This window comes from Seriola lalandi, unplaced genomic scaffold (assembly GCF_002814215.2).
Source record: "Seriola lalandi dorsalis isolate HSWRI2012SDOR001 ecotype SW California unplaced genomic scaffold, Sedor1 jcf7180002054285, whole genome shotgun sequence".
Classification (NCBI taxonomy): Eukaryota; Metazoa; Chordata; class Actinopteri; order Carangiformes; family Carangidae; genus Seriola; species Seriola lalandi.
The window spans coordinates 362,580-387,557 of NW_019524838.1; the positions used below are offsets into that span (position 1 = coordinate 362,580).

A 24,978-nucleotide genomic window follows, 5' to 3' on the forward strand; every position below is an offset into this window, starting at 1 on the left:
TTGACACAGCTGTCGTGTTATGTTAATATCAGTGTTAGACTAATAACTGGTTGCATATTTCATATCCGGGCATAGCCGACAAAGCTCTTTAGAAATCAATTTTCTTTTGCTCCATCACCATGTTCGGAAACTGGCCTGCTGCCAGACAGGGAGGGAATAAGGGAAGGAGAGACGGGTATATTGGGTGCTGTCGGTGCATTAGTGAATGAGGAAAGAAAAATATGCTTATCAGATGTAGAATACGTTCCTCTCCTTGTTTGAATTTGTCTAAATAAGTCATTTGCTTTCTCAAAACTTCATAAACGTCCTCACAGACACACTGAGACCCAGATGCATGTGGAAGAAAGCGCAGACACTTGATCATAGCTCACAGCTTCCTGTTTATATAGGCTACGTGCTGCAAGGTCATGCCCTATTTAGTCCATGCCAATGTGAGTGTTTGTGTGATGCACTATCACAGCATGCAGTCTGAGCTCATACATATCAATAGCATATTTCTTTGTGTGTGACTGTGTTTGGTCATAATTTACACAGCACAGTATGATGTTTATATGCTTGCGAGCTAGCTTTATAGATGGGGGTGGTGTGTGCATGTGGAGACCATATAACTCATAACAAATAACTTGCCACTCTATGGAACAATCTGAGCTGTACGTGTGAAGGCTGTTGGCCTCTGTTGCTTCTCTTGGAAATATTTCTAGGAGAGAAAACAAAATATTTCAGCTTCGATTCTCTTATCAAACTCGCAGTTATAGAAAACATATTATATTCTGTGACTCAAATGGCAAAGGAGGCAGAGTTCATGTGACTGAAACGGGCAGTTATAGGGTGGTGTGTGTGGGAATATTATTTTAAACTTCAGCGATGCTCTTTTGATTCAGATTCGTTTGATTCAGTTTCATTTTCCAGATTATTTTTTCCCCCTCATTTGATCTTATTTGATTTACCTTCAGCTAAATCTAAAATAGCTTTTAGTTTTTAAGTTTTAGTTGCTTTTGTTTTCAGGTCATTTTCAACATGGAATTTATTGCCTTTGTTTGATCATTGATCAGCCTTGTTCTCTAACACACACTCAAGGGCCAAGCAAACTCTAACAGTTGAAGCCAAAAGCTCAAAACAATCCTTACATTGTAATACTGCTCACACTGTCTTAGAGAACAGTGCTCCCAGCAAACTGAATAAACAAAAAATCAGTACATTGTGAAAGTTAAGCACAATCGATCGTCACAGCCAGCCCTGCCTGAAAATAAGCGGAATTGTCCTTCATCACTTCTATACCTTGACCTTGGTGTACATATATAACTCCAGCATGGTTACATATGCAGCTGGTCATGCTTACAATAGCAATCAAGGGTGTATTTGTTAGCTTTTGTATGAACAAACGACGTAAAAGAAAATATTGCACTCATACACATGCGGAGGCACACACCTCATACAAAAGGTGCATTAATGAGCTGTTTTGTTTTTTTGTTTTGTTTTTTTTACCTCTGGCTTATTGTGGGGATCCCTGCAGGCATGGCAGCTTACATTAACTCAAGCAAACATACACACACACACACACACACACACACACACATAATCACACTGACAGACACTTAAACACACATACACATATATACAATGGGAGCCCTGTGATTGACAGTCAATCCCACATGGAAAATTGTTAACATGTCCCCTAAGGACCAAAATACATCATCAACTCTCGGCCATATTGTACTGAAACTATTTATACACCTGCTTTATAGTCAAAGCACCAGACTTGCAGTAAGCGGCAGGTATTCAAATGTATTACACCGAGTCATATCGTATTGGTTGAGCCTTTTGTGCCACAGAAGAAGGGGCTTACTTTACTAATTAGTAAGATGAAAATTGTCATATTGCTAATTAGATGCTGCAGTCATATCAATTCAATAGTGGAGACAAAGAGAAAGAAGAGTGAGAGCGAGCGAGGATTGAGAGATATGGTGAGTGGAAAGTCATTACAAATATTATTTGGCTTGTGTCACTTCAGTTGTTCCACTCATTGCAATTTTATGCCTGATTTCTTTTACACTTCTTATTCTTGTTTCCAATATCTGAATTGGATTTATTTTTTGTATGTCTCATTCCAGCTCAGTTTCTTAGGTAATGCATGTCTTGTGTCTTCAGGTGCACGCTGCCTCATGGGAAATCTGTTTGCTCCATCTCAGCTTTGCTCACAAGTATGACACATACTGTACTTAGAAATAAAGTATAATACTGCTCATGTGTGAGCCTTTGTTTGGGTTTAGGAAAATACATTGATGAAAATATTGAATTCTTATATTACTATTCGTTGCTCTGATCCCCTTTCCACTCACTCCCTACCAAAGAGGGCAGATGTGTGTATGGCAGCATGTGTATTATACTGAGATGAATATGTTGCTGCCAACAGCCAGAATCCTTGAAGCTTGTACTTTTGTGATCAGTTCAATACCATGTTTCTTGCTTTTATTGGCTCTTCAGGCGACGCTCTGACATCAGTGCAGTCTCAGGTCTAGTACACTTACGCACTGAATGTAGGTGTCTTCGTGCAAAAAACCAAGACTACTGTTTAGTCTATAATGCCCTAAAGCTTTCAAGGGAAAAATGTGAAGATGAAAACTATCAGGAAAGTTAAACTAAACACAATAAGAGCATAAGGCAAAATGTACCAGAGTTTAAAAACTGTGCAATTAGTTGCTAATGGAACAGACAGACCCAAACAGTTTTGTTGCCATCCAGCATAGCATCCCCCATATGTTACAGTAACATAACCACCCCCATTCAAACTTCAGGCCACCTTTTGTCTCCCACCATTAACTCACTATGCCTTAGAGTCTGTTACTGAACACACGCGCACACACCCAGACAGACATTGGAGGGCGGAGATGTGCTCGGTTAAACTGGGAAAACTTGGATAATGGTCTTTATTCAATCTCTAATGAATCCATACTGTGGCCTAAAGCAACAGTTCTGCTATTAATACCATTAACAACTAATGGCCCGGGGAGAGAGATTTTCAGAGATAAAAGTACCACACTATCCTCATGAATAGAAAGGTCTCATAAAGGCAGAGAGGTCATAAGGTCTAAATACATGAGATGAATAGTTTGCCTTATAAACCTCCTTGCCCTAAGATATTACTGGGTCCTCCTGTTTGATCTCATTTATCCCCCATCCCTTGATGTTCTTTTGGACTGTAGAAACTCAACAAGCTGTGATGGTAAGCTGGACAGATACTCTTGTATCTCACCTCAGTCAATCAATCTGCTGCCATGCTAACAGCTCTGTGAGGCCTCACTTACGACCTGCTGCTTTGAGCTAAATCCCAACATCACCATGCCACCATGCTCACAATGACATTGCTAACGTGCCGATTTTCAGCAGGTATATGTTCAACATGTTCGCCATCTTTGTTTAGCATGCTATCATTTGTTAATTAGCACTAAGCACAAAGTACAACCGAAGATGACAGAAATGTCATCAGTTGCAGGGAAATTGATTAAGAGGCTAATTGAAAACTAAGATGGCCAGCACAGTTATCACACTTCCAATCCTGAGAGGGACATGGCTGTGTGTATCAAACATTCATTGCAATCCTTCCAATTGGTTTTGACACATTTCACTCAAAACCAATAAATTTGTACCTCATGGTGGTGCAGGAACAAAATTCAGGGTATCACTACATTCAGTGGGATATAACATCTGGGAACCATGAATGTCTGCATGTTTGATTTAATCAGAAAGTCTCATTAAGATCGTGATCTCTTTTGTATGCGAGAGCCAAGGATGAATATATACACCCATCTTGAATATAAACAATATCAGCAAGTATCCCTCAGAGGAATGAGTGTCTCTAACTTCAAGATGCACTGCAATTTTTTCCAGTAGTAAGGTGCATAATATAATAGCTTATCTTGCTTCTTTCCCAAGAGAATATAAGTCTAGCCTAAACCATTCCTCATGAATAATCTCTGCCCTCAAGGCCATATTTCCACCACTGGAAGAGAAGGGAGGTAGAAGAACTGTGGAAAGGGAGACAGAGAGATGAGAAGCATTATGTGAGCGTGTGACTATTTTTGAAAGTCAATATCAAGATGCTCCCTACACAACTCAAAGAGGAGAATTACATCCAAAATAGAAATTGGGGCACAACAAGCAGTGAGCAAAGGGAGAGAAAGAGTCATAAAAAATGTGTGTTCGCACGCATAAACACAAACACAAACTCGCACGCATAAACACAAACACAAACACACACACACACACAGGGAGGAGTGTGTGACCTGACCTTGGCATTAAGTGTGTATTTTTTTGTACCTTAATTCTACAGGAAGAGACACAGAAACATAGGTTGAAATAACCAATCGTCAACAGACGGTAACTCTAATCACATATTTTGTGTCACTTATTTTGGATCTCTGGGTTTTTGCTCTTCGTTTATTATATTCCACAGTTCCCATATGAGACTGTGTTTGTGCCCTGACTGTGTTTGAGTTTGGGTATGTTTGCAGTTTGCAGTATTTAGCGAGAATAGTACAAAGTGAGCTCCTGCAGTGCAAACAGAGTGAAGGTGGATTTGGATTCAGAGTCTGGCTCCAACTCCTTTGAAGACTTTATTCCCTCAGTCTAGTACCTTTGATTGCTACTGTACAAAGGGGAGGGCTTTTAATCTTGGAGCACGTAAAGAGGGGGGGAGGGCGGTGTTCAGAAAGATTACATTACCAAGACTGAAACAGGGAAAAAATTGTAATGTGGAACATCAAAGTGACGCAGTAGAGTGCCTTTGCGATATAGGGTTCCATATTATTAACCCTGCAACTCTTTCTCTTGTTATTCCCACTAGTGACTCATTAGACAGGTCATTGGCTCACAGGCTGATGTCGATATTTCAGCATCTGTATGCATAATTTGACAGTTAAATCAGAGTAGCACTTTATTTCAAATGAAATGGGAACTATAAAAATGTGAGTGCAGAAAGAGGAAGAGGGGAATAGGCAGTTCACAGCGCCAACACAGCAATGGAAAGATTGAGGAGGGAGGGAAGGAAGGTGGGAACTTAAAAGACGCCCTGCTGCCCCAACCACCTGCTGTTCTCTCTCTTTATCCCTCTGTCACTCTGTGTGTGTCTTTCACTCTTGTCCTCTACAAAGTGTGGAACAAATTTCTCTCATTTTTACCAATAAAGGTATGTTTTCAGGCCATAAGAGAACTGAGAATATATTTGTAATAGTAGCAGTCTGAAGCTCCCCGTTTGGGTAACACATTACACTATATCTCAATAGGGCTTTCATTCAGTACAACGCTATCTAATTGCAAGTAATATTACAAACTAATTAATATTCTAAGCCCAGGCGACAGACAACACTCTAAGTGGTTCCATTTATTAGAAAAGAACAAAAAAAAAAAAGGAACGTCCAATTCAATGCCAGCTTTTTAATGAATGGTGGGCCAGAGGCAGAGATTACTGGGAGGGCTCAGAGTTCACATCCATGTTAAATACTTGATGTGGTCTTAAAAGAGAATCCCCTCAAGGTTCATCCTGTCTTCAGATGCCTCAGGCTTTCATGCTCTGACTAAGACTTGTCTACTTTTTGCAATCCTCTGTCTAACTGAGTTTGGAGCTTTTTTATTTTTAATTTGAGTTACTGTTTGTGTATAATACTCATCTCTGTCCTCACTTGAACTGTTGTTAGACATTTGTTGATGTTTTATATATATATATATATATATATATATATATATATATTTTCAGTGACTCCACCTCACTAATTCTTCAGCACCACTCATGTAATCTTTAACTTTACTTTAAAATCCTCAGATTTTCATTAAATGCCCACAACTACATGTTCAAATTTTAAGTTGATGTAGGCGTTTACAATAATACTAATCTGCTTCATCAGGACTGTGTGGGTGTATATTAATTTGATTGACAGTAGCTTGGCAACATAAGCAGACAACCCACCAACTGTCATCAGATTGTGAATCAAATATTGCAAAATCCTTATGTGGTTGAAATCTTTTGAGCTGGAGAAAAAAACGATCAGCAGGAGTTCAGATGTCTCAGGCAGAGGTATTTATTGTAAGCTTGGCGCCAAGGAGAAAACGATGATTGATGCCCTTTCCCCTCGTTCACTCAACCTTGACTAGACCTGTGTTTGGGTAGTTCTCTCCAAGTTACTCTTCTTCTTCACTGCATCCTTAAGGCCGTGGGTTCCCTAGCTACAGAGGATAGTAGTGGCTCCATCTACACACCAACAGCCATAATTGAAGCTAAACAGTGAACCGTTGTCTAACAATGCGAGGTTGCGATATCCTGAAACCTTTGGATTACAAAATAAGATGAAGATTAGATGTATGAAAAACTCTGTCACATGCGTCACATTTTGTTCACGATAACCGCTATAGAATCTGAGTTGGACATTACTAGCCACCCAGCTGTGATTGATGTTGATCAGTTAATACAGGCGCGACATCAGTTCTCTCCCTGGACTAATGCTACAGTTCATTTTTGGTTATTTCCCATGAGAACCATTTTGGCTTTGCTGTTTGTGTCACAGGTTTGGTGTGGGCAGGACTCAGTTACTTCTGTGCACCATTAAGGTGTGAAAGAGTTTTTTCTCACTTCTAATGTTCATCTTATTTTGAAGGGTTTACTCACACTCTAAGAGTTCAGGTCACAACAACCTCATCTCACATTGTGAGACAATGGTTCACTGTTTAGCTTCTATTATGACTGTCGGTGGAGCCATCCATAGCTTTGGCATCCAAGGTCTGATAGATAAGGACGCAGGGAAAAGCATAACGTAGAGAGAACAGTCACTGTCCTTCACGCATCCTCCACTGGAATGGATGACCTTCAGTCTCTGTTAATCTGATAATGTGTGAAGTTATGCACACGGCGTAAAGGCTCCCTCAAAGAGAAGAGCCTTTCCCGCCAAATCTAACTGTGAAATCTTTGCTAAAAAACTTTGAAATGATAATTTCTTTGACGAAAGTGTCTCTGACTGAACTTTGGCAGTAAATTCTGTGCTCACTTAGGACCCAGAAGCTGATTGAGTAAATAGGTTTTCAGGGCTTTCAAATTCCTGCCTGCTGACTTGAGATCAGCCTCCGCTCGTACATATCATCTATATACAGTATAAACTCTCTTCACTTGTTACACAGTTCTGTCATCATTGATTACACAGTTTTCAGTGACCTCTGTGTGTGTGAGTGAAAAATAAGATGCAAATTATGCTGTAACTCGAGACGGTTGACCTATAAAGAGGGAATCAAAAGATGAACTGAAGTTGACCCTGATACTAAATAAAAACACACTCCTATTTGTGGTTCATACTCACTTTGAAATTGATGCTTAAGTAAAACATACACTAACAGTCAACACTTAACAGCAGCTCCGGTTTGATATGGCAGGAATGAAACCACATTTCCATTGAGATCTCTAAACCCATGCAACATGAAGATATCACGCTCAGTGCATCAATTATTAACCCCCCTTTCCTCCCCACCTCCTCTTTTTTTTTTCCTTCCTTTCTCCCTCCCTCTTTCATTATTTTTGCCACTATCTGCCTCTCCGTCTTTTCGCTTCGTTGGGCCCGCCATTCCATTAATCGCACCAACAGATTGCCTCTATTAATTAGTCTACATCTCCCATCTTGCATGTAATAATCAGAGTTAATAGAGATATTAGGAAGATAAGTATATTTCTGCAGTCACAATCACTTTTAATTAGCCGGAAGATTAAAAGATAGACTCACTTCTGCCTGGCTGACGTCCAGATACACAGTGCAAGGTCTTTTTCTTGCCACAAAATTCTGGGAGCAATTTTAATGTGTCACTTTGCAAAATCTATCTGTTCCATCACGTCTCACAGGACACTTCACATAGCGGAGGTTATAATGCATCCACGCCTCTAGACACAACAAGTTTCCAACTTGTCATCTGTGGCATTTCAGAATGATTATTATACCTCACAGATACGTGTAACTTACTGAGCACACATAAAAGGAGATAATAGTCTAGGTGCTCTAAATCAGATGTTTCTGCTTTGCCATTTAATTTTAATGTATGTGGGTTGCACTGCGGGTTCAATTAGATAATGGAGTAAGTGTCTATACAGCATGTCTGTAGTTAATTGGAAGGTCCCGGGTGCACTTAACAGACAAGATGAACAGACAGGGGTAATTACCAGTATTGTGCTAAGGTGTATGTGCTGTTACGTATAAAGAGGGTTTATGTGTGTGTGTGTGTGTGTGTGTGTGTGTGTGTGTGTGTGTGTGTGTGTGTGAGAGAGAGAGTTAGTGTATGTGTGCGCATGGAAGTGTTGAGCAAGTGTATTGGCCAAAGGTAATTATACACTAGACTTGAGATAAAGAATACCAATGTCACTGCTTTTCCCTGCTGACACATGGAGTAGATTTTGTCTGATCTCATCACTCACATAGTGATTCTCAGGAAACCATGCCAGATAAAAGGTCCTATTCTTTCAAAGTTACTGGAGCCGACCTCTGCAACGTCCGTGTATCTCGAGCTGTGAAATTCTTTGCCCCTGCAAACACCCAGTCCTATAGCTTCCTTGGGGCAACCAGCTCATCCAGTTTAATAGTTGATGTTCCGGGACCATTCCCTACAGACCCGTTACTCACCCTTACCCTGTCAAAGCAATGCCTGCAGGGCTCACATAATGAAGAGAATAGCAAATTGAACACAAGACCCCAGAGCACATCATTAAACCATTTTCTATTACGGTACTCGGTATGAAAGTGAAAGAAAACACTGTTGCCAGGTTGTTAAGAACCCAGAGCCATGGCTCCCAGTGGGATGTTCAGGTCTCTATGGTTTAACTGGTTGGGCAATCCCAGCACTGACAAGGTTTTAACACACTTTTCTCACCATGTTTTCACAATGGAACCTTGCTGGAGACCTTTTAACAGTTTACTTCAGAGACTGTAACCCTCAACAAAGTTGCTCTTGGCTATACTGTTCACTTTGCAGCATTATCATTACTTGTTGTGTTACCATTTGAAGGATTAGCGTGGTTGTTCTCAGGTATTTCTTAGTTTGCAAAATCTAATGTAGAAATGACAAATTTCACATTTAGTTTGTCAAGACAGGCTTTATGATTGTTACTCATTAGACTCCAGTGCAAAAAAAAAAAATAACACTGGAAAGTTGAGTGGAGCCCCAGAGAGGTCAAACTGCAGACTCGTCGTAAAAACTCATTTTACACTAGAAGAGATGAACATGTTCGCAAAACCAGGCCAAATTAGTAGTTAGTTGCTAGTATGACTTATTTTAGAGTCTCCTGTCTTATTCACTTATGTGCCAACAACATGATTTCAGTTCTTCCAGACCTACCAACTACCAGCAAAGCAGAAACTTATAAAGATGGCTGACAATATTTTGTCTTAGAAGACGACCAGAAATCTAAAACTCAAGTTTCTTAATCTTTCTTAAACTCTTAAACATTGTTTCAAGTCACTTTGTTTAATTTGTATAAATAAAACCGGAGGTGGCACGATGCTAACATCCTGCTCCACCAATGTACCGCAAAGGAAAATATTGTATCGTTTACTGCATTGCATTCATTTGTATGGTGGAGCTACTGGTTAAGATTAGGTTTAGATTTGACCAACTACAACATTAACATGCTTATAAATACGTTAATGTATCATTAATGTATCAACACCTTGAAAGGGCCTGTTCTTTACAATGGGTACATATACTTTTCATAGATGTAGACTTTTGATTACATTTTACTCTCTAATGGAATGTATATGGCTTTCAAACAATTTAAGTTCCCCTGCTTCTAGCTGCATGTTCAGTGTTTCTGGGTTATTCCAAAAATATAAATGTGTATATATTTAAAAAGTTTATTGCTAAGTAAAATGCAGAAACTGGAGCCAGAGCCTCAGGGCAGTGTTTCCAAGACTGGAGCCAAACTCATCAATGACAGGATGTTCTGACAGAGAGGATCAACATATTTTGGGCTGAACTGTCATGATGAGTCTGTCGTTCAGAAGGAAAAGTATTTCTGAATTGAAATGAGATACATGCATGCTCCTGCACCTCTAATGCACACTGTAAGGTTCACTGACATTTTATTCCATTCTGAATTTTAATCATGTTCATATTTGCGTATGTCTGGGCTTGTGTGTGTGTGTGTGTGTGTGTGTGTGTGCGTGTGTTTGTGTAGTCTCAGATGAAGATGAAGTCTGCGGGCGTCGTGGATGGAGGCTTATTCACAGAGAGCTATTGTAACATCTGCAATGCCCAGCTCATCTCCGAGTCCCAGCGCACCGCTCACTATGAGGTGAGTCCGTCTTTGCTCAGGTTTGGAGGATTTTTCTCTGCTTCCTCTTTTTGGCACACAATGCGAATAGAGGGACACAAACAGAAATGATTGCACAAAACAAAAACAAAAATGCTGCTACGATTACTGCTTTGACAGGCAGATTTCTGCACTGTACACTTTGCATCAGCCTTATTTGTACCAATTTGTGCTTGTGCCGTTCAAAACAGTGCTCATCCATTATACATTGACTTAATGCAGCATGGTAATGCGAGTCACTTGCAAGCAAACAAACACACATATGCACTTTTTGTTTTAATGTAGTCTACCTCTCAGCAGACTGCCTGAGAGTAATTTAATGAATGTCCATTAAATAATCAGCCTTGTGCATTATTTAACTAGGATATATGCATGTGTGTGCGTGGGTGCACGGGGACACGTGCATGTGCACTTCCTTGCATGTTCTGCATTGAGGTCGTCGTTGATTACAAGACACAACTGAGATTAACAAGCAAACTAATGAGGACCAGGCCCTTATCTTGAGAGAATTAAGCAAGGACAATGACAGTGTATATGCGTCTCCAAGGCATGTGTACCAACCACATCCACCTGACAATAATCTATTTCTGTCTCTGAACAACTCTAACAAAAACACACAGCTTTGAGTTGTGCAGACAAACGTGGACTGCATGAGTCACTGCATGTCCTCAGTGTCACCCTTTACAAAGACTCTCTGTAGAGGTCAGTAGATCAAAGAGACGACGCAAGAAATAATTTGAAGGCAAGGATTTTTTTTGTATGTTAGATTCAATAAGGGTAAATAGTAAGGAAGGCAACTTCACTTCAATAGCACATTTCATGCACTGGGTAACTGAAAATGTTTTGCATAAGACGAGAACAAAAGGCTAAAGAAAGGAGTATTATTTTGGGGGATGAATTACAGAGGACTCCAGGGTCCAGGAGCCTTTTGGAAGCAGGTCCCCTGCTCTTTTTTGGAAGCGTCTGGAGGCCCCAGATGCTATTTAATACAATTTAATTTACATTTCTCACAGAAATATGCATGTCCATTGGCCAGATCATGAATCTGATTGCAGTCCATCCTGGTTTTTCTATGCAAATTATTCCAGTCCACCTGAGGCTTTTTGGTAACTGCCAAAAAAAAACAAAAACAATGCTCTATATTTTTATTTTGGGACTCTACTAGAGTAGTTTTGCATGATTCATAGTTCAAAAAAAGTCCATATTTATCTCCAACTGCATGTTATGCATTCAGTGAAACAGGCAATGTTAGCTGGGGGCCTCCTTAAAAGTAGGCCTGGGCGCTAAAACAATAGGGATGTGTACTGCTGATCATCAACAGCAATATAGAAAGTCCTGATAGTTTCATGGCTGCATGAATAAACCCCAAGCTTGCTCTCTCCCTAGTTCATAAACCTAACCCATCATATCCCTTGATAATGGAGCGTGCTATGAGTGACAAACAGCAAATCATTTAACAGATGTGTTGCAGCAACAACAACAAGGAATACGCAGTGACAAAATGAGTGTCACTCGTGAAGATGGTGAGCACTGCTTCCTCTTCTTATCAGTGTGGAGGTTCAGAAAACAAACTAAGTAACTAGTAACTAAAACTAGTTTGAATTTGCAACTGCTCAAATCCATCCATAGACATTCAAGCCTGAATCCCATCCAGAATATGAGAGTGGACAGTAAGAACATCGGCAGCAACAAAGAATCTCTGTTCAGTAAATATTTCGCCTCTTACCTGCTTATTGTTTGATATAACGGTGGATTCAGTCTTTCAATCATAATCCATGCCTAAAAACCTTTCCATATATGCCCCTGTTAATAGTTCTACATGTGGGAAATACAATAAAATGAAAACTGAAGTGGAAAATGTCCGGAAATACTGAGGCTAATGTTGCCAGTAAATAGGAATGTGATAACAGATACTTCAGTATGAAGTTGATGACAAAATTCTGAAAATGAGACGGCACTTGTTTTTCTACAGTAGTGTACAATAGATGTCATAGTTACTGGAGATGTGATTCTTCCACGACTGAGGATTGTGGTAGAATAACCTTACTTGAAGAGAAGAAGAAGGCAGGCACGGTAAAGTAAAAGACTGGTATATGGACATATTTTGTATTTGACGTTGATCATCAGGGACAAGTTATATACAGAGCATTTTGAATGAAAGGAGGAAACACCTCAAAGACAGGCATTCAGAGCTGTGCAGCATTCAGGGAGGGAGGGAGTTTTAGTTGTTAACTTATTAACCATGTCGTAAAAATGTTCATGTCTTGTAATGTTACCATTATTGTTTCTGACAGCTGGCATCTGTTGTAGCAAAGCTCCGCACATAATGCAAGACAAAGGCTAATATAGGCTAACATAGCGACAGCTCATAATGTGAGTAGGCAATAGTGTGTGTGTGTGTTTGTGTGTGTGTGTGTGTGTGTGTTAGCGTATTGTGTGTGCAGTAGTCTCTGTTGTTTTCTGTTTTTAAATCAAATTTGGTATCAAGAATAATGGAATTTCACTGGTATTGGTACTAACGACATAATTTCTTCTATCGTGACATCCCAGAGTAAAATGTTATTCTGCTGTTGCCAAACGACTGTAAACTAAACCTCTGTTGTATATGAAATACCTATAATACTACTCAAATAGATGGTTTTGTGTGAACAGGCTGAGCTTGGAGTGGATGACTGTATAAAGAAACAATGAGCTGGCGTTGATGTGAGCATCAAACATTGCAACATTATATATACAGTATATAGGATAGAAAATAATGAAAAGCATTATAGGTCTCCTTTAAGCATAATGTATGCACCTCCGCAGTTTAGTTAACAACAGTTAGCAACAACAGCTAGCTAGCTAACAACTATCCATAACATAACACGAGGATAACTCATCGATGGACTATGAGCAAGACAAACGTTTTAGCATCTTCACAGATTGTCTCACATTTAATTTGCAACCATGCCCCATAGAGAGTCAATACACACCACTGTCAGTCACTGTGAGGTTGCTTGGCATTAAGGATGTGATTTTGATCATACATAAACACACAAGGATGATGTGGTGGAGATTTTAATATAGCTGTCCTCTAACCTGTCTGTGTCCTTCAATTTGATTTGACACTCACAAAAACAGAGGAAGAAGTGACAGAGAGATGCGCACAGGCCATTAGAGAAGGGTGAGCACTGAGGGTCAGTGCAGGGTAACCATGGTGACACAAAGTCCTGCTTTTAGCCTCTATCCCAGAGCCATCAACTACATGACCATTTATACACCTATAAACACAAGCATATACTAAGACACACAAACACACACACACACACACACACACACACACACACACAAGCACTGACAAAATGCATTAAAGTAGTCTGACAAGTGAGGAGGCAAGTGAGGTAGAGGGGGGGAAGGGGGGGGCTTTCTAGTCCTTGGGGCAGAGGATCCAATCTAAGCACTGGAGCAGCAAGTACAGTGTCTTGTCAGAGTCTCCTGTTCGCTTTCTTTGTGTGCTGCTCAGCCATGATATACACTCGCAAGTACATCTTCATCTAAACAATGTAATTCCACAAATCCTACGGCTTTAACAGTAAAGTGATTCCCTGACAGGAAATTCTGGTTCTGGATAAAGCCATCTTAACACATTTGAGAAATAGTCTCATTCTTATTTAATCACATCCATCTCTCATCAATCCAGAGTTTCACTTTTTTTTTTCTCCCTTGTTGCTTTTTATCATCATAATCTTGACTTGTATCCCTGCAGTCTGTCATATATGGCAGTAAAAATATAATCTCTGTGACAGTGTCAACATTTGCTTCTGGGAAATTGCAGCAGCAGTAGAATTTATACATAATAATAGATGTTACATAGTAGGAAGGAGTGAAGGTCAGAGCATGCCAATAAAATGATCTGTATGGAGCAAGATTGTTGCGTCAACCTTGTATACAAACACACAGAGCTGTCTAAACACACATACACGCCCGCTAGTCTTTAACACACAGTATGTCCAGTGATCTCCATTGCTCTGCATTCAAGTGACAGTAGGCAGCTTCAAGAACAGCTCACTGTTACTGTCCTTAGGCATAGACACTACTGTTTATTTCTGCCTGTTATGGGTTATAGGTTTATAGCTTTACAAATGTGTAACCAGTACAAAAACTCATCAACAGTACAATTACATACAAACTAATCCCTATCCCTATTTTCTGCTTTTACTAATATCTACTCAGTAGTCTAATATTATTATCATTGACTCCATAAGAAACCAGGATATCATCATTTCAATTTTGGTGTAATTCGATCCATCCAAATGACTCCCTCACTTCCTTTGGAAGTTTACCATGCCAGAGTGCGAAGGTGAAGTTAAGAGTCGTCAACCCCCCACCACTTTCCCCATCCAACATCTTACTCAGGGCTGCCAGAAAGCTGCGGCAGGCCCGGGCCATTAGTCACCTAGCCGGGGGCAAAATGTCTACTAGCATCATCAGCTGAAATAGAGATAAAAGAGCAGAGCGAGTTGTCAAGGTGGAGTGACAGTCATTGATTTTTTTCTCCACTTGGCTCACTTGATGAAATAAAGTTCAGTGTCTGGCTGAGACTCTTACGCTCTCTCTCTCTCTCTCTCTCTCTCTCCCTCTCTCTCTCTCAGAGTAAGAAACATGCCAACAAGGTACGCCTGTTCTACATGCTTCACCCAGAAGATGGAGGACCACCTTCCAAGAGACTGAGGCCAGATAACCCAGTATGCTCTCACCGAGTGTGTGTTTCTGTGTCTGTGTTGCATAACACACAAAGTACATTTTCTCCCCTCAAATGAATATTTCTAACTTGATTCTCATTTGTAAGATTCATTAATGAACTAAATGACCCACTCTGCAGTGCGATCAAAGTGTAGATGTTTGTGGAAGGACAGTTGTTTGCATGATGAAATTTTAAGTGAATTTGCAGCATGTTGTCATGTATGTAGATGGCAAAAACCTGAGTTGAGCTGACTTGCCTCAGTCTAATCTTTAACTAGGCCTCTCCTCTCTCAGGCTTGCCCATTGCAGCCAAGTGCTCATGGGAATATTTGTTTGATCTGCTGTCAGCAGTTGTGTGCTATCATTCTCCCAAGAGAGGTTATGCCTTAGCTGTGGTGTTTCTGGTAAGATTTACTGGTGGCAGACGCCGCCAAGCAGCTCTGTATCTGACTATTGCAGGCCATGGCTAGGGAGGTCAGTGCAGCACCAATGTTTGTGTGTCGGTGTGTGCGTGTGTGTGTTTGGTGTAGGTGGGCCATTGTGTTTGTGTATTTCTAGGGCCCTGTTCTGCAATTGTAGCAAATGCTGAGGTTGCAATTGCATCCACAGTGAATTGTTAGGCGTCCAACATGAAGCACAACTACTATTTTGCAGTTGATTAAATTTTGACTTTGGGTTTGTGGGTCTTTGTATGCTTGCATCTGTTTTTGTGTGTGAAAAGAAATGTGAACGTAATAGACTATTGTGAAGAGGGAGCTTTACTATAGTACACTGTGTGCCCTATTTATCTGGCAAGCCTATTGCTCCCACATGGCATACTACACACATACACACAAAATACATACAATACACAAAATGAGGACACAGCTGGTGGAAAAATAAAGTTTATCAAATTAACTGACAAATCTAGCTGTGCCAGAGAGAGAGAGAGAGAGAGAGAGAGAGAGAGAGAGAGAGAGAGAGAGAAAGAGAGAAAGGAGGAGGGGAAGAGGTGGAGCGTCTCCAAAAACAGTGCAGTGCCAGAGCCAAGACCTTGGGCCGTAATGCAGGGCCAATTACCTCAGTGCGGCAATGACCCTCTGTCCTCCACTGGCAGGAAATTCATAATAAAAACTAAGGAACTAAAATGTTTGCAAGCGTCCTTAATGTTAGTAAATTCAGGTTGAAGTTGACAAATGAGCAATGCAAAGTTTAAAACTCTAACAAATAACGTTTGGGGCTACAAGCAAACATCTTCAAAGGAAAGAAGTTAAAGTTATTTCAGTTTCCTTCAATTAAATCCAGCGAGGCTAAAGCATAAAGACAGAGCCGGATTAACAGTTTCACATATACAGAGTCAGAACAACCAAGTGGGGTAGGAGTTATCTGTTTTGGTCAGATGTTTGTGGACCAATAACGAGCAGACAGCTGTACAGGGTTACTGCTTCAGACTGAGCGTGTTGATAGATTAATGTTTTTTGTTGCTACTACTTACTAACCTGAAAACTGTAGTGTCCATGGATGGGATTGTCCCTTCACAGTTGACAGTCACATGTACTGCGCCTCAAGGCATTATCTTCACACTATTTTTATATGAGCCAAAATTTTGAGAAGCATTCAAAATTGTCTTGTCATTACTGTTTTTCCCCCCTCCCCCACAACAAAAATGAGATCAGTCCTGAACTGTAAGACATTAAGCGTTGGATTACACTCCAAAATAACCAGTTGATACAACCTTTTGTGCAACCAGGTCAGGAAAACAAAATTCTTTACAGCTAAGCGTAATGGCCACACAGGTGGAGTGAAAAGCTGGCCGTCAGGGAGAGCACAGAGGCGAGATAATTGCTGGAATGGTTGGATAACGACACACATTTTTAGACAGTCTCTCCTGGAAGGCATTTTTAAGTGTTGCACTAGTTTGCACACAACAAACAGAGATAGTTGTGGAAAGAAAAGGAACTGGAGAGAGAAGTTCAAATCGTGGTTACTCTCTCACCTCAGCACACTTGGGTAATCGTTGCGAGAAACGGGCGGGAATGTCAGACTGTTGGTTTTCGGAAAATTACAGCATTTTCAGTGTTCGATGATCGAACAGCTTCGTGAAAACCCCCACAACTTACAAACAAGCAATTCTGGTGGAGCACACTGGCAGCATGTCGATTCCAAAAGAAAATAATTAGTAAATAACATTTTTCAAGCACCAAACGGAACAAAAATTATAATTTGCCACCACAAAGCCATAGCAACCTGAAATATCAGACAAACTGGGAATTATCTTGTAATGTAAGACTTGAAATGGGCACCTGTTTCTTTTTACCCAAACTAGTTGAACCATGTTTCAAGTTGTACAATAAAATGTAAAAAGGCGGGAGACACACACCAGACTGCACTCATGAAGTAGGCATGTGAAGGGGACGTGGGTTTACAAACACACTCACACATACTGACGAAAATCTACACACCTGCGTCTCCATCTGTCCCCCTAAGTGAATAAGACATGACTCAGCCCCTCCTGGCTTTCACCTCATATGGGACACTGAACACACACACACAAATAGACCGCGCGCGCACACACACAAACACACACACACTCGCCTCATCTGCCGTAATGTAACATACTGTGAGCACTACAGCTAGCACTTTGTTCATAACCTTTCACACAGAGATGTGACATTGATTATCTGACAATGCTAGAAAACCCATGTAAGATGAACAGTTCTCCAGAGATGAAATTCTCACCGTTCAATTTGGGATAAACTTCTCTACTTTCATCCCTTTCTTTTTTTTTTTTTTTCATCCCAGGGGAAGTTTTGCACGTCATTTCTCTGCACTACATCTTAGTGTTTTCGCCCCTGTGTTCTCGTACTGATTGACATGGTGCAGTCCAATGGGAACAGCAGAAAGCGATTTTCGCACAGTGAATAAAATGCCAGCGTCTACCCAGTGTAAAAATGCTATGCCTTAAGGTTTGTGCATTTGTGTGTAGGTGAAAGTGTTTGTCACAGAACAAACAGAGAAAGTAGGTCGTAAAGGTGCTCCCAGATGAAAGGGGAGGGGGCTTGATTCGTTTTCCTCCCGTATTCTCCATCCTTCTCTCTCTCTCTCTCTCTCCCCCCCCCATCGCTCTTTGTGCAGTTCTCTACCTGCGCAAAGGGCAAGAGATAACAAAATGCTATATTTCCTCGCCTTTTATTTTCCTCTAATGCTATATTTGCACTGTCGCTCCTTTCAATTTACACTTTCAGCGCTTTTTTTTCAAACTCCAAATGAGAGTGTCTGTTTCCCTGTGCTGCTCCATGTGTATATTTAGCCATGTTTCCCACAGCGCCTCGACACAGAGCAGTGGGAGAAGTAAAGGAGGAGCAGAGAGAAAGCAAAACAGAAGGAGAGGAAGATAAACACAGCTAATTAGGAGTCTATTGTTAGGTGCATGAGCAGGATGAAGCCACCCAAACACAAAATATTCTGTGATACAGACATCACTGTCAGGCAGCAGATAAACAGGCACACATGCAGCATGTGTACACGCAAATAGAAACGCACACAACAATTAGGTCGCATGCAAATCAGCCTCAACAGATGCGTGAGGTGCGACAGGTAGAGACAGTCGGGGACAAAATACGGAGAGGAAGACTGAAATGCGCGACGGTGGAACTCTAGAAATCAAGAAAATGAAGAAACAGAAAAAGGTTCATAACTTTCAGCGGAGACGGGCGATGGAGGGAAACAGTGAGTCAGAGATGCTGTTTATTGTTTAAAGTGGTTCAGTAGAGTGGCAGCTGTAATGAGCTGACAATTACTCATATGTCAGTCACCCACACGCGCTTGAGGTTGTTTAAAACTTTCCCCGCGCTGTCACTAAATCCCTGGTGTAACATCTGTCATTGAGCAACACGATTTGCCTTGCCTTCTACTTTCAAGTAGATACTTCTTTGTGTTCCAGTCCCATCCCTGTCGACTGCTTCTTTTACTTTTCAGTGGGCTTTGACAGATGAGACCACTGAAGGCTGCCACAGAGAATCATCTCATCCTCTTTGTCCTCAGCCCAAAAAAAAAAAAAAACACTCAGTTGCGGGACATTGGCTCGCTGTGGCTGATTTTCCTCATCCTGGTACGAGATTTGGAAAGAACAAGATCTCAGCAGCGTCACATTGTCCGTGAAAGGGAGGAAGCAGAGAAAAGGAAGAGAGGAGAGAAGAGACTTGTCCTCATGGGCACTGTGTCTCCTGTGATACCATCATGAATAAAGATCATGGGATAAATATAGATAAGCTGTTTTTACTTTACATACAAAAACTCACACTCTCATATGAACAAATAAGCACAAACTTTCTTTGTCTGCCTTTGGCAACGTGAGTCAATGCGTCATGCGTTAATAAAAACACAATGAAATATATTTTCAGCAACGGAGAAGGAGAAGGAAACTGGTTTGTGGAGGAGTCTGGGACAGTGCAGAGCAAGCATTTAACATGATCACAGCAGGGACAGACACGGGGGAGGAGAGGAGGCGAGGCAGGGGAGGGGAGGGGGAGGAGGAGATGGGGTGGCGAGGGCCTGCCAATACAGATAAATATTTCATCCCACAACACACAGTGTCACTGAGACTGGTGCCCAGAGGGTGAGGGAGGGAGGGAGGGAGGGAGAGAGAGAAAGAAGCTGAGAGTGAGGGGAGGGCAAAAAGCAACAGAAGCGAGTGAGTGAGAAAAAGAGAGAGAGGAAGAAAAGAGGAAGAGAGAGCTGGGACAGCTGAGAGACAAAGTTAAGCCTCGAAGGTAAAGGTGTCCTTAACTCTCACATCCACCGTCCATGATGCTAACCATTGCTGACATAAGAAACACACATGCACATTCACACACATGCATCCATGGACACACACAGCACACACCCACACACTCAGATATGGTGTCGCAGACACTTTTCTATTATTGTCCTCTCTCTCGCCAAGACTGAGGTTTCTCTCCTCCAACTCGATTTGACACCTGGACTAGAGAGAGCGCTGGTGTGAAAAGAGAAAGAAAGGGAGAGATAGGAGAGACGTGCAAGCAAATAGAAAGCGAGTTCAGGAGGCAGAGAAGGAGAGAATGAAAGCCTGGGTGAACAGACAGTGAGAAGGTGGAGGTTCAATGTGAGCTGTGAGAAGAAGAAAAGTTGTGAAAGTGTAGAATGTAAAAGGTTACACTGAAAACATGAGATATTGAAATGAAACATATTTGATCCACTGGCTTTTCTTTTACGCTGTCTCTATTTTAACGAATATATTAAAATGTGTGGGCTGCTGAACATTACATACATATGTGATTGTTTAGAGATCTCATTCCAAAACCATGGACAGTCATAACAGCTCACACTCCTCCAGCAAGGCTGTACACAAAACATTGGAGCCTGGATACAGAGACTTGCTCCCATTCAGCCACAACAGCATCAGTGAGGTCGTGGACTGGTGTTGGATGGCTCTGTGCAGGCCGGTCAAGATCTTTCTCACAAAAAGTCAGAGAGTATGTCTTTGTAAATCTTGCTTTGTGTAGAGGGGGAGGCAATGTCATGTTGAAACAGATAATGAGTGCCGCAAAGTTGAAAGCACAGAACAATATATCATTGTGTAACGTAGCATTTAGCTTTCCTTTAATTGGAACCAAGGAGCTCAGCCTAAACCACGGAAAAAAACTAAACTAAAAAGACACAAGCCTTTGGACAGTAGTGTCTCTGTTTCTATACACAGCATCTGTGTGTGTGTGTGTGGGTGTGTGTGTGTTTATACATTTGTGTCAATCAGGCTGTTGGTCCTTTTGTTTGTGTTCCCCGTCTCCCATGGGGAGCAACTCCTCCTCATCATTAGTAATGAACCAGCAGTGGTGAAAGGGCTCAACCACAGTCACAGCCCAGAGAGACAGATGAATATTTGATCAGCTCCCTCTTTGCTTGTGTGTGTGTGTGTGTGTGTGTGTGTGTGTGTGTGTGTGTGTGTGTGTGTGTGTGTGTGTGTGTGTTTGTGCATGTGAGAGAGCACGAGTAAGCCCAGCGAGGTCAATGCGAAGTGTCCATCTTTCCATTTCTCATCTCCTCCTGCCCCATTTCTGTCCTTTTCTCACCTTCACCTCACACCTTGTCTCTTTTCACATTATTCCCTTCTTCACCTCCACCAATCTCTTTTACCATCTCCTCCTCCTCCTCCTCTCTTCCTCTAGGACTGTGCAGAAACAGAGGTGGACAGGAACAAGTGCTGTACCTTGTGTAACATGTTCTTCACCTCCGCCATCGTGGCCCAGTCCCACTACCAAGGCAAAACCCACGCCAAGAGAGTCCGCCTGGTGCTGGGGGAGCCACCCAACCTACCCACAGCCATGACCAGCCCTACAAACACAGGTATCCCCACCTTCTACCTGGTCTTGCTATCTGGGTTTGATTCTAGCAACAAGATCAAACTAACACATCCAAACAAAGAACTGCAAAGAAAAGAGAGAATGAAACTAGTTCTTTGTCTTCAAGAAAGTTTGACTAATCCAATCTGTCAATCTTCTGACTGAAAACTGGTGCTTTGGTGATCAACCCTTTCAGCCCTAGATGATCAATACTTCCACTGGATTCCACTCTTCATGTTTGCAAACAGAGACCAAAGCAATTAACTCAGTTGTAAAACACACTCTGACCACTGCTCACACACACATGTAATCCAGTTTTTTTTTTGCAACATGTATCACTATACTGAGAACTATTTTTAGTTCAAAGCATATATTTTTATCTGAAGTGGATTTGGAAAGCTTTAGTCACGCTTCAGTCAAAACGTCTAGCCTGGGTATCAGAGGAAAAATAAAGTGTGAGGAAATGCTAACATGCCTGAGGCGCAAGAAGTGAAACTTTGAAGGTGAAGCGCACAGCCAGCCTTTAATTTAGGTCTTGTGATTAAAAAAAATCTCTTGAACAAATCAAGACATCCCCAAATTGATTTTTGTTCATGCTCATGATTGTTTAAGATTACCATTTTTTTTTTTTTTTTTTTAAGTGTCAGTGCTGGTGAGTCGTCTCCCCGGGAGATTTACATAATGTGATTCAAATTGGATTCAAAGTGAAAATTCACAGAGCCATAAACACACAATCACTATAAAATGGAGTGTTATAATCAAGCCCCTGAGTGACTTTTCCTAAACTCTGGCCTACTTTGGAAAAGTGTCACTTCTGTACAGCCGTTGCCGTGGAGTTTCTGCGGTTTTGTGACAGTGGGACCTGGAGGAAAAGAAACAAGAGAACAAGAAGAGAGGAAGAGTGACCTGGGAGAAGAAGAAGAGGAGATTTCAGGAGAGATTAAAGTCAAAAGTAGCCTTCATGATCACTCTGAGATGAGTGCTCCACAGAAGACGCACAGCCAAGCTGACAGGTTTGTGCGCACATGGGCACAGAAACACACACACACACACACACACACACACACACACACACACACACACACACACACACACACACACACAATCATCACAATCATCAGAAATATACATAAGCAGGACGCACATACTGACTGGCATCTCAGGACACATGGACACAAACATACATACAGAAACACACTCAAACATATACACATGCACAAACCGCACAGTGAGGAGAGAGAAAGCAAGGGCCATGTGCGGTGGAGAAGCCCTTGAGAGGTGGAGAGCTGAGACTCTACCTGTGTTCCCTCCCCTTCTGCACATCACATCCCCACACATTCCAAACCACCGCCTCCGCCTCCTGTGCACACACACACACACCCTGTCACGCACACACTCCCTTCCTGTGCCCCACTCCATGAAAAACACTTACTTCTGCTCCAATGTGCAGAGATCACAGTCAGGAGGAAAGGAAGGGTGGGAAAACATGGGGTGGAGAGGAAAAATACATCCGAGGATCAGTCCCTGTTGCTGCTCTGCACGTGCTCTGCAAAGAACTGTCAGAGCACAGGAGCTTCACTTGTGCACAGACACACACACACACACAAGTGTTTTAAGGATGGCTTTGTCTTTCAGATTAATAGCTTAGAAATGAAATGACAGTAAAAGACTTATGGGGTTGAGCTTTGTAAGTGAGATGACAGCGTGGCGAAGGGAAGGAAAGGGAAACACAAGCAAAGGGGAATATGAGTGGGTGTGGTTGGCAAGATGAGCGAAGACACAGCCATAGATACAGTAACTATGTGAACAGAGCCTGAAGACACATCAAGGTATGAGCAACCAATCAGCTCGCAGGGCTGGAGTCAAGTCAACATAGGCACACACACAAAAAAAAAATACACATTTAGTCACACGCCTCACACTCAGGGTCACTAGTCAACAGACCCTGCATGCTTTTGATTTGTTATTGGTGAGCTGATGGCGGAAAGAAGTGATATGACTCATTTAGGCTCAAAAGCTTGTGTGAGTGGGCTTTTGTTCGTGATATAAAATGTTTAAACGTGCAATATCGTGGCTGTGTAGTCATAGTTGGTATAACTCTAGAGTCATTGACACATTGTAGATGCGAATCGGCACATTTGGACGTGCCATCTGGCATTATAAGCTTTCTCACACAGTTTGGCTGCGGACCTCACACCCCCTCCCTGTGGTCAAATAAACAGTTTGAGGAGAGATGATTTCTTTGGTACGCATACTGTACCTTACGCACACAAGCAGCCTATTCTGGAGCTTCATTCATGCGTAAGCACACACACACACACACACGTAAGACTTCACACATTTTCTCAACCGTAGATTATACATTCAATACGCCACCCAAACACCCACATGCACATGCAACCACGCGCACGTACGCAGTCTTCGCTACATGAGCCACAGCCGCATCCCGTGGACATGTCAGTGCCTGTTGGCTATTAATGGGCAATCACCATGGTAACCGGCGTCATGTCACGAGTAGCAGGTCACCTGGAAGTCTGCCATTTCTTTTTTTTTTTTTTCCAGGAGAGAGGAGAGGAGAGGAGAGGAGAGATGAAAGGGGAGGAAAGAGATGAGAGAAGAGGATGTAGGTAAAAAATAAATAAAGCAGGATAAAGCATTCAGAAGTACAGTAGCTATCAGTACAGAGCCGGTTTCGAGCACTTGCAGACGGATCCCTGGAGTGCTGATGGCCGATTCCCGACCCTCATCTACGTTCCAGCCGGCATGGAGACCAGAACAAGGGACACCCCCTTAGAAATCAAGAGGAGGACACACACAGGATGCAGAGGAGGGCAAAGCGATGAAGGAAGAGAGCTGTGCCCAGACAACAGACTGATGGAGAAGAGCTCATCTCCCTTCTATCGTCATGGGCAATATGAGATCGCTGGACAATAAGAAGGACGAGCTAGCGGGCCAAGTGAGGACTCGGAGGAACTTCTGTGAGTGTAGTGTAGAGAGACAGGAGGAAACACTTCTACCGCCCAGACATGGAACCGTTAGCCGGGAGGCTGTCCATACTACATTCCCACATGCCATCTTGGTTGTTGCCCCCCCCTCTTTATATATGTTTCTCTATTCACTTACTGTGTTTTTATTGTTACTATTTTGTAGAAGTTTTTACTTTTTTTACATGCTTCCTTCCTCTTTTCAAACTGCGTGTTGTGCAGTTGTAACAAAACACTTTCCCTGTGGGGATCAATAACATTTTTCAGATGATTCTGATTCTGAAGTGGTCTCCAGTAATCTATTGCTCTTCACTCGTCGTCTCAATCAGTACAATCTAAACCTAGAGCTTTCAGATGTGCATGTGTGAGTGTGTGTGAAAGCATGTATTTGAAATTCCATGTCTGTCCGTCTGTGAAAGAGAGGGAGCGTATGCGCATCTGTGCAAATATGAATTCATGGCATTATCATGTAAATCTGATTTCATGTCATTTTCACATTAGAGCGTCATTTGCATTTGAATTCATGTTAATGTGCTCCCTTTCGCTCTTCCTTTTATCCTCCATTTCTCCTTCTGCAATCCATCATCCTCACTCCTGCCCCCCC

General features: G+C 41.8%; 1 protein-coding gene across 1 annotated transcript in view; it reads left to right on the forward strand.

Moving 5' to 3' along the window:
• Window positions 1–24,978, forward strand: part of LOC111654665 (zinc finger matrin-type protein 4) — a 51,283-nt gene that overhangs the window by 3,975 nt on the left and 22,330 nt on the right. The window contains exons 2-4 of the mRNA XM_087173840.1: window positions 10,196–10,312; window positions 14,962–15,054; window positions 21,217–21,394. Of these exons, the coding sequence (XP_087029966.1) occupies window positions 10,202–10,312; window positions 14,962–15,054; window positions 21,217–21,394 (382 nt within the window). The 5' untranslated portion in view covers window positions 10,196–10,201. The remainder of the gene's footprint in view (window positions 1–10,195; window positions 10,313–14,961; window positions 15,055–21,216; window positions 21,395–24,978) is intronic.